The 14,726-nt window shown below is 35.0% G+C and overlaps 1 protein-coding gene across 1 annotated transcript in view; it reads left to right on the forward strand.

The window, feature by feature from the left end:
* The window catches only part of LOC150107045 (neuroligin-2-like), a 165,325-nt gene that overhangs the window by 64,608 nt on the left and 85,991 nt on the right, over positions 1-14,726 (forward strand). Inside the window, exon 7 of the mRNA XM_090392913.1 lies at positions 8,336-8,526. Within this exon, the coding sequence (XP_090249039.1) occupies positions 8,336-8,526 (191 nt within the window). The remainder of the gene's footprint in view (positions 1-8,335; positions 8,527-14,726) is intronic.

Raw genomic sequence — 14,726 nt, forward strand, 5'->3', positions numbered from 1 at the left:
TTATTTGATCATTGTTAATAGATAATGAAGTTGCTCTAATAAACAATTCAGTTCAGATTGCGTATGCAGAAAATATAAATTGATAATTTGTCCAGTTGTTACCTATGGATGTGAAACCTGGATAATACTTACAGCAAGAGTATAAAATTTGATTTTAGTTTTTGAAGAAAAAAAAATCCTTGGAAAAACATTTGGAATAGTGAATGATAATGGTCTCTGAAGAATCAGGTGCAACCATAAGTTATATCAACTTTTTAAAAAAACCCACAATATCCAATGCAATCAGTTCAAAAAGATGCAGTGGCCAGGGCATGTTTTTCATATGGAAAATGACAGTATTCTTCTGAAGACAATCAGTAGTAAAATTATTGATAAAAAACGAAAATCCCAGAACAAGATGGATAGACACCATTAGTCCATGTACATCATACTACAGTGTCCAAACTGGAGAAGTAAAGTTTTGGACAGACAGGATTTGTTGGATTCAACAAATCCAAAGTTCAATTTGGGCTGTAGAGCCATAAGAAGAAGAATATTAGCCAGCGAGAAATCTTGGAGTTATGGTGGATAGAAAGTTGAAGTTCAAGGGTCAAATAGCAAATATTGCAAATACAACTCAGAGAATAAGTGTGGATATTGAAACAGATGTTGATATGTAAAGATATAATTGTTTTGCCTCTTTACAAGTCCTTGATACAGCACTTGGACTACTATGTGCTGATTTGATTTCCAGGGGGATAATGAAGCTGTGGAAAAGCTGCAAAAAAGAGGTTACGTAGATAATGTTGGGTTTATGGATACAATCTGCAGATTGGAAGTATGGGCACTGTGGACTGGTAGACAGGAGAAAGATGGGTGATATGATAGAAGTCTATAAACTTCTTACAGGGTGTTATAGGATATTTATTGATGAAGCAAGTGCATAAGCGAGTGGTTAACGTACCTGCTCTCCAACCAACAGGTTTGAATCCTGGTGTGGGCATGGATGTTTGTGATTGTTTTTAGGTAGGAGATGAATGTCATTGCCCAGTGTGAGACCACCCCACTTATGGGTGGCTTGAAAAAGTTCCATCTTTGGTTTCTAAAGCTAGGATTCCAGACTATATAGAGAAATACAAAAAATATAAAATTGATAAAAAATAGAGGGAAAAAAATAGCCTGCCCACAGTACAAAATGTACTGTAGGTTTAGAAATAACTTTTTGTGGGTGAAAGCGAAAGAAGGTATGACAGCTGGTGTGGGTCATGTATGGTCTTCCTCGATGAGTCTTTGACTACCTGGAGGTCTGATAATATTAAGAATGCTTTCTTTCAAATTGCATGTCTCTTCTCTTCATGCATCCATTTCATACCTATCTTATTTTACTTGTGACCTTTGGAATGCATTCAGAGATTGCTCAAGAACTACCTAACAGAGACAATCTCTGAATGCATTCCAGAGCCCAAGCAGCATTGATCTCCTTTCTGTCCAGTTCCTCCTCATTCAATGATATTGCTGCCAGCTGTCTCCCAAATTTGTCATAATCACCAGCTTTATGGTTCCACATTATATATCCCTTTCTCATATATCCCTTTCTCACAGAAGTCCTTATAGCATGCCTCTACTCAATTAATCACTTTGTGGTCACTTTCACCAACTGGAGGAAGATTTGATACCCCATTTACAATAACATCCTCTGATGAAGTAATCAAATCCAAGACCTTTGATCCTCACGTGCCCTCTTTTATATACTGTCAGGTAGTTATCTCGTAAACACTCAGATTTGTTTCTTTGCTTCCAGATGCGCTTTATTCCAATCTATATTAACATAATTAAAATCACCCATAATGATCACTATTTTCTTATTTGACAAACTAACTTACCTATGTAACATGTCCTTCTCACTGCCCTCCACATTACCAGGTCTATAGCAACATCCAAATAGAGTTCATCCTGTCCTCCTCTAATTCATTCCATACTGCTTCAAAATACCACTATTTGCACTTCAAATTCTTCACTATGAATGCTGACCACCGTGTAACCTTAAAAGAAAGAAAATATTCTAGTATGGTTCTGACCCTGCTTGTTTTGTTTAACAGCCTTTCAAAGTAATTACTCCATACATTCAGGATATCCTTATCTACAGTTTTCATGTCACCTTTTCATCTTTGATCCGTAAACAGTACTCTTTCCTTCATTTCTAAGCTTCTTCAATAACCTCCAGAATAGTTTGTCGCCTTCCTGATATTTATTTTTCATCCTCTTACCAAAATCTTCCCCTTACTTTTGTTTTGCTACTTTTACACATAGCCTACATTTTTCTGTATATTATTTTAGGGTATCTGTTGACTTACTTGCTAGGATCTTTTGGTCTGCTTTCTCGTTTTCCTGGACTGTTTAACTTCTTGTGTTCAACATGGTATTCTTATTTTTCTATCCTTGCAGATAACTGTATAATAACCTCCCTAGCTGAATCAATCAATGTCTTTTTTAGAGTTTGCCACTGAGACTTTTAAATTTGTTTCATTTTATTTCAATAATATTTGTATACAATTTACCAGTAAAAGCTGCTCAGCTTTAAATTTCTTTTAAAACTTTCTTACATACTGTTATTTTCAAAGTGATATCCATTTTTATCCTGCTTAGTACTAAGTAATGATCACTTCCAATTTCAAATCCTCTGTACACTCCTGTAACCTGAATCAGCATGATGATATCACTATCAACAATGATGTAATGTTAATGAGGTATAGTCAGTGGGGCTTTTCAGTCAGTCAATGTCTTCTTTAGAGTTTGGCACTGAGACTGCAGGTTTGGTTCTTGTTTTAAATTTGTTTCATTTTTGATTCAATAATGTTTGTATAGTCAAGTCTACAATTTACCTGTAAAAACTGCTATTGTAGTGAAACCTGGAATTTAACTCAAGATACAGTTCACAAATTAAAAGTTACACAGAATGGAAAGAAATATGCTGGATGTAACACTTAAGAGACTAGATATCCTCCTATTTGTTAAAATTGAGAATCACTATGCAGGATATCATCGATTATACTGGGTATGTCAAAATTATGTTAACACTTACACGGAATGAACATTTACATTTTTTTTTCTTTTTTTTTTTTCTCAGATATAATTTTACAATACATGTTGTTTTTTCATTTAAGTGTTAACATAACTTTGCATTCAAATTTGAGATAGGCTGGACACTTTCTGTGGATGACACTAGGCAAAAGGGAACATTATGAGTTTACATTTCTTATCTGTTGTTGCTTGTTTTATTTAATAATTTTTCAAATTAATTATTACAAATTATTTATTACAATTATTTCAGAATATCCTCGTTTTCTTGTCATGTCCATTGTTTAGCTACTTTTACACATTGCTAAGCTTTCTTTACATTTTTTCCTGAATTTTCTCAGGGTATCTGCTGACTTAATTTTTTTTTATATTGATCCCATATACGAGAAGTCAAATGACCTATAAGCACATCAGTGCTATGTCTGGGGTTCAGGTGAGGAGTCAGAAGTTTATTATTATTATTATTTTTTTTTTATTTATTTATTTTTTTTTTTTTTGAAGAGATGCAGGTTGTAGCTATTTGAAAATACTTCTGGTGGTAGGCTGTTCCATAGGATGGAGGTAGATGGAATTAAAAGAAGAAGAAGAAAAGTAGGTTCAGTATGTTCGTAGTTGCACAGTAAAGGGGTGCTGGTCAGCTGCTGTTTTTATATTAACAGGTGTAACAGAAAGTATAGAAATGAAAGTTGCCAGTTTGGTGAAGCAATGGCCATTGAAGTACCTGTTGAATAGACATAGAGCTGAAAAACTGCATTTGTGAGATAGAGGTTGAAATGAATCTCTAAGAGAGGGATTATCTGTGAGTCATATTGCTCTTCTCTGGACAGCATCAAGGCTCCACCCCAAACGTGAGCAGTATTCTAAGTATGCACAGATTGAGGATTAGTATATTGTTAAGAGTTGTTTGGGTGTAAAATAGCATCTTGAAAGAAAGAGAATGCCTAGTGTTTTTGGATGCTGAGGAAGATATTGTTGAGATGTTTGTGCCAGGAGAGGCTGGGGGTGAATGTTAGTCCAAGCAGAGAGATCTGATCTTGTCTGATGATTTGTGTATTACTGAGGGTAAGAGAATGTGAGCTCAGATATCTTTTGCAGGAGAATAGGCAAGACTATGTTTTGGTGACATTGAACGTGAAAATTGCCAGCAAATTTCAATATGGACTTCATCTTTAACTTCTTGTTAAAGATCATTTGTAAAGGTTAGTGTTTTTTTTTTTTTTTTTCAGATTTTATGACTGAATCCACAAGCTTTGTGCTTACTTTCAAACTTTTTTTTTCCTCCAGTAATATTTGTTATGTTTGAGTCTGTATTTCACTTTGGAAAGCTGTTTGACTTTTATTATTTTTCAAATTTTAGCATTTTTCTTTTCAGCATGGATATTCCAATAACATATCTGCTCAGTACTAAATGGTGATCACTGTTTTCAATTCCTCAGTATATCACTGTATCCTTAATAAGTCTATGTTACCAGTTTCAAGTATAACAAAATCGTTCTTATTTCTGATGTCATGTGAATTTATGCACATTTTTATTTTGGAATGTGACATTAGTTACCTAGTCTATGTCCGGTATTATTAGCTTTGCCATTTCCTTTAATTTTTTCCAAGACAAACTCTGTATGTCTTGGAATTCTTTTTATTTATTTATTTATTTATTTTTTAATTTTTTTTCAAGAATCAGTCCCTTTCTAATGACTTGAAAAATTCCTCTACTTTTTTTGCCTAGAAGCTATTTATGGGACTATAGATACAAATTTCCTACAAAGATCCATCTGTTGTCCAATAAATACAATAGATATAGATACAAACAAATATCTATTGTCCAGTTTCTCATTTTTAAATTTTCCTGTATGCCTCTATAAAATGTTGCCTGCCATTTAAGAAATTATCATTATAAACACCAAAACTTATTCTGATTATAAGACCATCGGTTTAATACACATATGTACAAGAATGTCGACTAGTTTCACTAGCACACTGTCAAGACTAAAAAGGTGAAAGAAAATAATAAATGCAAAAACATGAAAGAATACAGTAAACTGTCAACAACAGTTAGGCAACCAAATTTGACAGCTCGCGTGACAGTGTATGCATGAAGCGAGATGCTTCAGTCATTATTGTGAATACGCTTTGCATAGTTTTTGGCATACTGTAGTTCTGCTATACTTAATGAATTAATCAGATTTTTCCATGTATCTTTCAATACTGCTCCTTGATTTCTATTCAGGTTATTACCTGTTTGTAGGACCACTGCTGCTTCTTTGAAAATTCGGCATCTGTAATCATCCTCTATATATGGCATTGAGCTGTTTTTCCAATCTATTGCATGGTTAGAAATTGAGAAGTGATGTGCTAAACTTGAGGCATCTGACCTGTTGTGATTTACATCTCCAACATGTTCTTTCTGTCTAATTTCCAGGTTTCTTGAAGTTTGGACTATGTAGGAAAGTCCACAAGTGCATGGTATTCTATAAACCCCTGCATATTTGAAAAAAGGAACACTATCTTTAGGGGATCTTAAAAACTGTCTAATTGTTGCAGTCGGTCTAAACACAACTCGGATGTTGTAAGGCTTCAACATTCTAGCAATTTTAGTGGAGACTGAACCAACATAGGGGATGACAACGGATGAAACGTACTGAGTTGCTATCCTTTGTTGTTGGAGGTTATTTTTATAAAGCAATTTGTTGATTATTTTTAGAGGATACCCATTTTGAGAAAGCGATTTCGATATTTGAGGAAGTTCTGTACGTACATCTTGTTCATCTGTGACTATGTTTTGGGCTCTATTTTGTAACATATGGTTGATGCTGTATTTTTGTGTATGATGATGATTGGAAGTAAAATGCAGATACCGTCCAGTATCTGTTGGTTTTCTATCATTATGTTTAGTGTTAATACAGTTGTTCTTTCTGTTCCCTGAATGCTGTTCTTAATATAACATCTTATAGTTGTTATTTGTAATTATTGCAGTTGTTTTAGTTTTTTTTTTCATCTTGCAACACCCTGATAAGATGGTGTTTTGGTAATTCTGCTAGTTCTATATGTTTTCTCTCAATGTTTCTTACATTAATGGTGCCTGTCTTCATTTCCATTTAGTTTGAAGTTGTTCCAATAGCTGATTTTTCACTAATTGCTCTGATGCCAGTCTGGTTGGCTGTGGTTAGCATATCTGCTCTCCAGCAAAAAGGCTGTGGGTTCGAATCTCACCGTGGTTTTGGACGTTTGTGATTGTTTGTGAAAATATTACAGGTGGTGGTGGTGGGCAGTAGATGGCTGTTGTAGATCAGTGTTTCTCAAACTTCAGATATCCGTGTATCCCCTTCCTAAATTTTCATTATTACCAAGTACCCCTTATCAAATAATAAATAAATAAAGTATATTTCATTGTAAATGTCAATTTTATTTAAATTTATATGTTCATGTAAACAAAAAATATGATTTATTTTTAATAGAACAAAATTTGGAATAGGTTCCTCTTCATATCCTGTTCATGAAAATCCATATTTGAAATAATTCATATCATACTTACAAAGATTTTTCATCTTCTTCCTAGTTGGTTTTCTAGAGATGTCAGACGACATACCCTTATCAATTTCATTTGATCCAGATGCAATATCAACATTTTCTTGTTGCTTACAGCTACTTGTATTTTCTATATTGCTCTCTTTTGTGCATTTTATAAATCCAGTCTTTAACCATTGATCCAGAATTTGAAAGCTAAAAAAATTACCATATTTACTCGATTATATTATAACTCGCACTTTTTTTCCAAAATTAAAGCTAAAAAATCGCGGTGTGAGATATATGCGGAGAATTTCGAAAACTAAAGTTTTCAGAAAAAACTGCAAATGGTGTGACTTACCAAGAAGCTCCTATTCGCTATTGCTACTTTAGGCATTGAGAACAGTTTCCTTGTGTGTGCATCGTCAAAGTCATCTACCCAAATAGCTTCATCATCTTTCCCATTATTTCAAGCAAAAATCAAAAAATGGATTGAGTGGTGTAATTTACAATAATTTACAAGACTTGAGATATGTAGAGCAGCTAGAAGTGCATATGATTGGTGCGGTATTAACAAAAGATCGCGTAAACCAAAGAGAAATTAGCATTTCAACAGTTGAGTTGAAATGCTGATTCCATAATATCTGAAGCACATTCACTATATATTTCTTAGTTTTAACACATTCATGATGGGGCGGTGTCAAGCAAAACCATATGTTGCACTGTCACCATATGGTTTTGCTTGAATCTATACAGCAGTTTCTGTTGGAGATGAGATGTGATTCATTAGTTAGTGCCGTTTTTATCCCAGTTTTCTCTAATTGCACTATTTGTTGAGAAATATAACGATTCCATGCGTTAATGATGCATAGCCGAAAATTGCCACGTATCCCCTGAAGACCTTTTATGTATCTTCAGGGTACGCGTACCACACTTTGAGAAACACTGGTGTAGATGATGATGATAGTTGAGGTTCGCTGTAGATGGTGGATACAGAGAGTTATAGAGTAGGTGCCCTCTCTCAATGAGTTTTTGGACTCCTTGGAGGTGTCAGGTACTAATAATAATAAAGAGTGATTCTTTGTTTCACCATGCAGTACTGCATCTTACCTATCAGTTGATCATTTTGTAACATCATATTTGTCTTTAAGTCAATACAGAAGTCCCAAATTTCTAGCCCATCTTTATTCATTTCATATACAGGTTGATACCTAATTACACGGCACACCAGGTGAAGATAATTGTTGAATCTTAGGTCCAAAGCTCTTGCTGACTCTCTACATTCCTTATTGATTATATAGGGGGTTGCTTCTAGTTATGCAGCTGTGATATTTCAGTGACCCATTTAAAGAGAATGTCATTTCTAAATGAAAAGGAAGTATTTATTAAAATTTAATTTTAGAGAAAAATGTGCAACAAAACTGATCTTGCACTCTGGGTTTAAGAAAGCTTAATATATATGCCTGAATGACTTGTTAAAGAAATAATAGTATATTAGATGCCAATTTTTTTTTTTAAACGATGTTTAGATGTGTGTATTTTCAGTGACTTTCCATAATGCATATAGCAACCTAATATTATTTGTACTATATATAATTCATTTCCTTGATTTTGTATTTATAACCATTCCACCAATCGATGGAGTGCTTATAAATATAGAGTGAAATAAGTTCACTCTGCATAATTTTTTCAATTATATTTGTTTCAGCTTTTATAATGGATATATGGATGGGATGACTGTAAATCACTAATAGTCTTCTTTATATTCACATAGGAGATGATTCCAGTTTTCAGCAGTCAGGATATGAAGTCACTGAAGATGTATTTCATGAAAAAATTAAAAACTTCATGAACATGTATAACTATACTCTTAATGCCAAAGCTATTTTTGAAGCCATTTCTTTCATGTATACACCATGGTATGATCAAACTAATTCTTCTTTGTTGAGGCAAGCATATATTGATGTGAGTACTAAGTTTGTCTTCTTGCAGCAGTTTTTAACTATTACATTTAATTACTTTTTAATTAGCCTTAATTCTTGTTAATTTTAATTATTCATAAGTTTGAAGTGTGCATTGGCTATCTTCACAGAAAACTGATAGAATGATTTTTTTTTATTATTATTTTCTTCATTATGTTTTCTTATTATTATTTTTACGAAACTTTCATAATTTCTACGTTCGGCTTTGAAATAATGCTGGACCTAATATATATCCACTTTACTTATATAATTATGTTTTCTATTATTTCTTATAATAACTGATAAATAGGAAAATTAAATTTTTAATTTAAAATGGAAAATGTTGTTCCCTAAACAATAGGAATGACCAGAGTAGATGAGGATTTGATGAGTGAACAATGAAAAAATATGAAATTGGCGAAGTCTGAATTTATGCATCACTCTGCACCAAGTTTATGATAATTAAATCATAATATGACCTCAGAGAGAGAGAACATCATGGAGAGGAATAGAAAATGTTATTACATATAACTGAATGCTTCCCTTTCTTTTTTCTTTAAGGACACTCCCACAAATAAAGTTGAAAACCTATAGCAGATTAATGTCATGGCTGTTAATTAACTTTTGGCTTAGCCAAAATTTAGTTAACAGTCATGACATTAATGGGTAGGTACATGTCACTTATGCCACCATCTCTTGAATTCATTCACACTATCTACATTCACCATCTCCAAAGGCAAACTGTTCCAATCACATACTGCTCTATGAGAGAAAAATTTAGCTCTCACTTGTTTCTTGACTGCATTCCTTCTCAGATTCCATGGATGCCAACTTGTCATTTCCCAAACTTCATAAAATTAAAAATTCCATCTACTGATGTCTTGCATGATCTTTTGGGAATTTGTTTAGGGAACAAACATTTTCCATTTTAAATTAAAAATGTAATTTTCCTATTTATCAATTATTATATCATATCGCCCATTCTTTCTTCTGTTTGTTAGTGTTTGCACTCCACAAATTCATAATCTCTCCTCAAAATTTACATTCCACAATCCCAATATTATCTTTAAAACTCTGCTTTGCACCCTCTCTATATCTGCATCAGGAAATCAGTAGACCAAATCTATGTACACTAGTCCAGATGAAGTCATATCAAAGTCATGTAAAGAAGCAAAATAATTTCCTTAGTTTAACGTCCTTAGTTTAAGTGTTGCAGTGATCCTCTGAGTTGTATTTGCAGACTTTGCTCTTCCTGTTATCTACTAAAACTAAAATTCGAAGCCTGGTTGGTTTCTTCTAGCATAATCACACCAATATAATTGGATAGTTCAATCAAACTGCATAACTTTACATTTACTAGAATTGAACTGACAGCCATTTTCACATGTCCATAGTTCTGGCTTATTCAAATCATTCTGCAAGTACTTCATATCGATCACATTCTTAATGACCCTGCCTCATTCTGTCATCAGCAAATAGCAGTATATCTCCAGGCAAAACTTTTGCAGTGTCATTTATGTAAAGATCAAATAACAATGAAACAAAAATTGGACCATGGGGTTACATAAAATTGTGCAGATTCACATTCTCCACACATATCTGATATCTGTTAGTCTGTCAAGCCATTCTATTATTATATAAGCTAATAGTCATCATCAAATTCCTGACATGTACCCTCAAGGAAGTGTACAGAATATTATTATTATTATTCTTATTATTATATGGGCACCTCCACAAAGTCCAAGAACTCATTGCAGGAGACCCAAACTATCTACAGAATGTATCATACCTCTCCTTGAACCCATTAACAGAAAAAAAAAAACTCACAACTAACTCTGGCAGCCCATTCTACTCATTCACAACTCTCAAAGCAAAAAATCTAGTCCTCACACTCCTACTAACCACATTGTTATTCAACTTTCAGGGATGACCTGTTGTTCTGGCCCGCCTAGCCAAGTGCTGAAACATTTTCTCTACATCAATCCTATATAATCCTTTAAGTAACTTAAATGTTTCTATCATATCCCCTGTTTTTCTCCTATCAACCCTCTTCTGCGATTCACACTCTCAATCTATCCTCATAGGAAACATTCCACAGGCCACTCACCATTTTGATTGCTCACCTCTGAATCTTCGCTACCATTGCCTCATCCTCAAGAAACCCAGGAGACCAGACCCGAGCACAGTAATCCAGATGTAATGTATCAAGGTCTTATAAAGTGAAATAACAGCTTCCTTATCTCTACTTGTGTGTTCTTCAATAGCCAAGTAATCTTATGAGGTACTTTAGCAACCTTAGCAATATGTCCTCTAAACTTTAACTCTCAATCTACCACCACCCCTAAATCTCTTGCTTCGTCTATTTCCTGTAGTACAGTTCCATTAATGTGGTACACAGCTTGTAATCTATTTATCCCAAAATGCATAACTTTACATTTCTCCAAATTAAACTGATACCCAGTATCTTTTGCCCATAATGACAGCCTATTTAAATCGTCCTGCAAGCTCTCTACATCACCTTGATTAACAATCACTCTACTTAATTTTGCATCATCAGCAAACAACTGAATGTTTCTTTTCAGGTTATTTCCTATGTCATTTATGTACAAATCAAACAGTAATGGTCCCAGCACCGAACCTTGTAGCACTCCACTAGTCACCTGTTTTTGCCTTGATTCTGCCTTTCCTGTTCTAATTTGCATAACAGAGTTCCATGCGGTATTCCATCAAATGCCTTTGCAAAATCTAGCAGAATCATCATATAGCCAATTCGTTTATCCAACTTAACTGTTACTCTATTATAAAAAGTTAGTAAATTACTAAGGCATGATCCACTGATCACAAAGCCATGTTGTCCCTTGTACAGTATCGTATTCTTATCCACTCATTCTTGAATTCTCTTTTTGACCAATATTTCCAGTACTTTCACCAACATGCCTGAGATACTGATTGGTTTATGATTTGCTACTGTAGTCTTGGAACCTCCCTTATGCAAGGGAATTATTTTACCCTCTTTCCACTCTCTTCTAACTCTACCAGATCTGAGACTTAAATTAAAGAGCCTAATCAGATGCATTGCCAATTCCCTTGCACATTCTCACAAAACCTGAATTCGCTCTAATCCCATAGCTGTGTTTACATTGAAATTCTGCTATATACTACAAACTTCCAATTCATCCACTTCTGTTCTCACATTAGTGTCTGTCACATATTTTACAGCAGTGACTTTTATGTACAAATCAAATCACTTGGTTGATATATCCTTGCAAAGTGGCAGTAACTCAAGTTTTATCTGCTTCTGTCACCATGTGACCATTAGTACTCATTAAGGTTAATCTTCCACAGTCATTTTTCCTCTTATTTTCCACATAACAAAAGAATTCTTTGGGGTTTCCTTTGGCCTGCTCGGCTAGATTCTTCTCATTATCTGATTTTTCCATGCTGGTCATCTTTCTCTTTATATACCCTCCACAGCATTTTCTTCTTCTTCTGCAGCTCATGCTTAATGATATTACTCATCCATCTAAATCTTACCTGACTAACCCTCCTTAAATTTTCACCTGCCTTGTAGTCCCACATATGTCCCTTCTTGACAGAATATTCCGTATGTTTTATAATCCCAAGTCAAGACTGCACCATCACTTTTGCCAATTGGAGCCAAAGTGGCCACCTTGGTTATGGATAGCTCTACTGATCCTATGACCAGGTCTAATACTCTCTTACATCCCTAATCCCCCCCTCCATCATATGCTGCCTCAAGTAATTATCCACACATGTAGGTGTATAAATTCCACTTTCTTCCTGCCATATGATCTTTCTTCCTTCTGGTTTATGTCTCCATAGTTGAAGTCTCCCATAATAATCACTCAACCTATACTCATACTAATATGCTGATCAGATTATCAGTGGAGCCTTCTGGCCTATAGCAACAACCAACTGTATATTTTGTCTTACTGGGCATGATCTCATACCAGACTGCTTCAAATTAACAGCCACTCTCTTGCCCATCTCTTATTCTTTTTGGCTGCAATTTATCTGCTGTCATCAACAGTACCACTTTCCCCTATCCTAACCCTAACCCTTCATGTTCTATTCCTGTAACTACATCATCTGCTGTTAGCCAAGTTGCACTGATTGCTTAAAACTTTTGGTGAGGTTGCTCTAACCAATTCCAAAACTACTCCCTCTTCTTTCTGATACTTTGGGTAAAAGTGCTGCATCCCTTTGGGCCCCTACCCACCTTTACTTCCTGAATTGACTTTCTATTCAATATTTTTGCTTGAGAGACAAAGTAATGGTTTAAATTCCAGTCCTGTTGCAACTTATGCAATAGTATTCCATGCTATATCATGCCAAAAGTCTTAATAGTTCAAAAGTATCATGGTGTATCCATTCCTCTTATCTAATGCAACCATGACGTTTTAATATGTGAGCAGGTTGCTGAAACATGACCTTCCCTTTAAACCCATGCTCTTCTTTGCAAAGTATAGATTCACATTCAACTAATTGCTGTATGTGATATCTTACCAACTTATCTAAAATCTTCACCATCTCTCTAGAGATGCTGATAGGTTGATTGTGCAATGCGATTATTATCTACCTGTCACTACTGTGGAATCTTCCCTGTGCTGAGACAAATTATACAGTCTTGTGAAAGGCACAGCCAGTTTAGCTGAATACTCTTTTATGATCTGTGCTGATATCCTATTGCCAAATTCTTCTTCAGTTTATGCAACAGTTTAGTACTTCCTCCTCATTCCCCTGAGTTTATTTATTCCATGTAGACTTAGCATTTAGTTCCAGATTGATAGTTTTTTGCAGAAAGGGCACTCATCCACTGAACAATCTCATCTGCATTTGCCACTTGCTTATCATCTGCATTCAGAAGGTGTTATTCTTTCATATTCATTCTTTTACTTGCCACATAGCAATAGAATTCTTTTGGGTTGTCATTAGTTTGCAGAGCAGTTTCTTTTCATACTTATACCTGGCTTTCTATGTAACTCATGTTGCTTGTTCTTTATGATTTTCATAACTGACATCATCCTTATGCACACGGTATTCCTCCCACATCATCTTTTTCTTAAGAATCTCTTGCATGATAAGACTGCACGGGGGGGGGCAACAGAATAATTATCACAGTACCACATGAAAAAGTTACACTATTACTAACTTCCAATCAACAATTTTCCTCCAAATTAATCTGTTATCTGTCAAGATTCCAAAATTATCAGATCTTATATTTGGCTTTTAAGATGTTTTTTAATGTATAAATCTGCTTACAGGAGTGCTTAAAGGTCAAAGCTGTATAACTGAGAGGAGACCTCCACATAAGCCTTTAAAGGATTGAGGAGAACTGACCAGGGCTTCTGACCTAATGTCCAATCCTCACCTTCTCATGGTGCACCCTGTTATGTATCTACCTAGATACTGAACGAATGTGAAGGGGCTGGCAATTTGGGATTTAGCCGACCAAATTGTATTCTTATTGACTTAAACCAAAATATAAAATGATGGTACAACATCACAGAATTTCATGCCGGCTGGAGCATCGCCTGGTTAAACAAGGCCCCTGTTGGTTTTGCCAGGGAACCAGGGTGAACAGCAAAAAGTTAGCTACTGGAACAAATCCTAAAGCACACCTCAACTTAACATCACCAGAGTTCAAGATCGGTACTATCAACATAAGAAGCCTGAATGGAAAAGAAACGGATCTAGCTGAGGAATGGGATAAGTACCAGATCGACATAATAGGGATGAATGAAACAAAAAAGACAAAAACTGTTGAGATCTTTCTGAGCAATAAATGCAAAATGCTATACTCAGGCAATAACACTCAGGGAAAAGAAGTAGCTATAGTATTCAACAGTAAATACGAGTCTAATCTCTTAGACATAGTGGAGTAGAGTGATGTGGGCAAATATCAGAATGGTGAACTGGACAATGAGACTTCATCTCATCTTCTTTATACCCTCTTTTACCTTGCGGTGTTGAGGGTCTATTGATCATCGGACCTCAATCCGTTTACAGGATAAGGTGGTCAGCCCTATGCCCCGGTATATCCTATGGCCTGTAGTGTTAAGTTCTCAAGGCCAGTTTGCCTGCTTTGCAGGGTGAAAAACCCCAGAATAAACTGGGGAAAAAACCCTGCTGTACACGCCCAAGACTGGCTAACTTGGCTATGGCTGAGGAAGATCCTTCAGC

The sequence above is a fragment of the Typopeltis vanoorti genome, chromosome 5 (assembly GCF_054136105.1).
Source record: "Typopeltis vanoorti isolate ZY-2024b chromosome 5, IOZ_Tvanoo_1.0, whole genome shotgun sequence".
In the NCBI taxonomy this organism is placed as follows: Eukaryota; Metazoa; Arthropoda; class Arachnida; order Uropygi; family Thelyphonidae; genus Typopeltis; species Typopeltis vanoorti.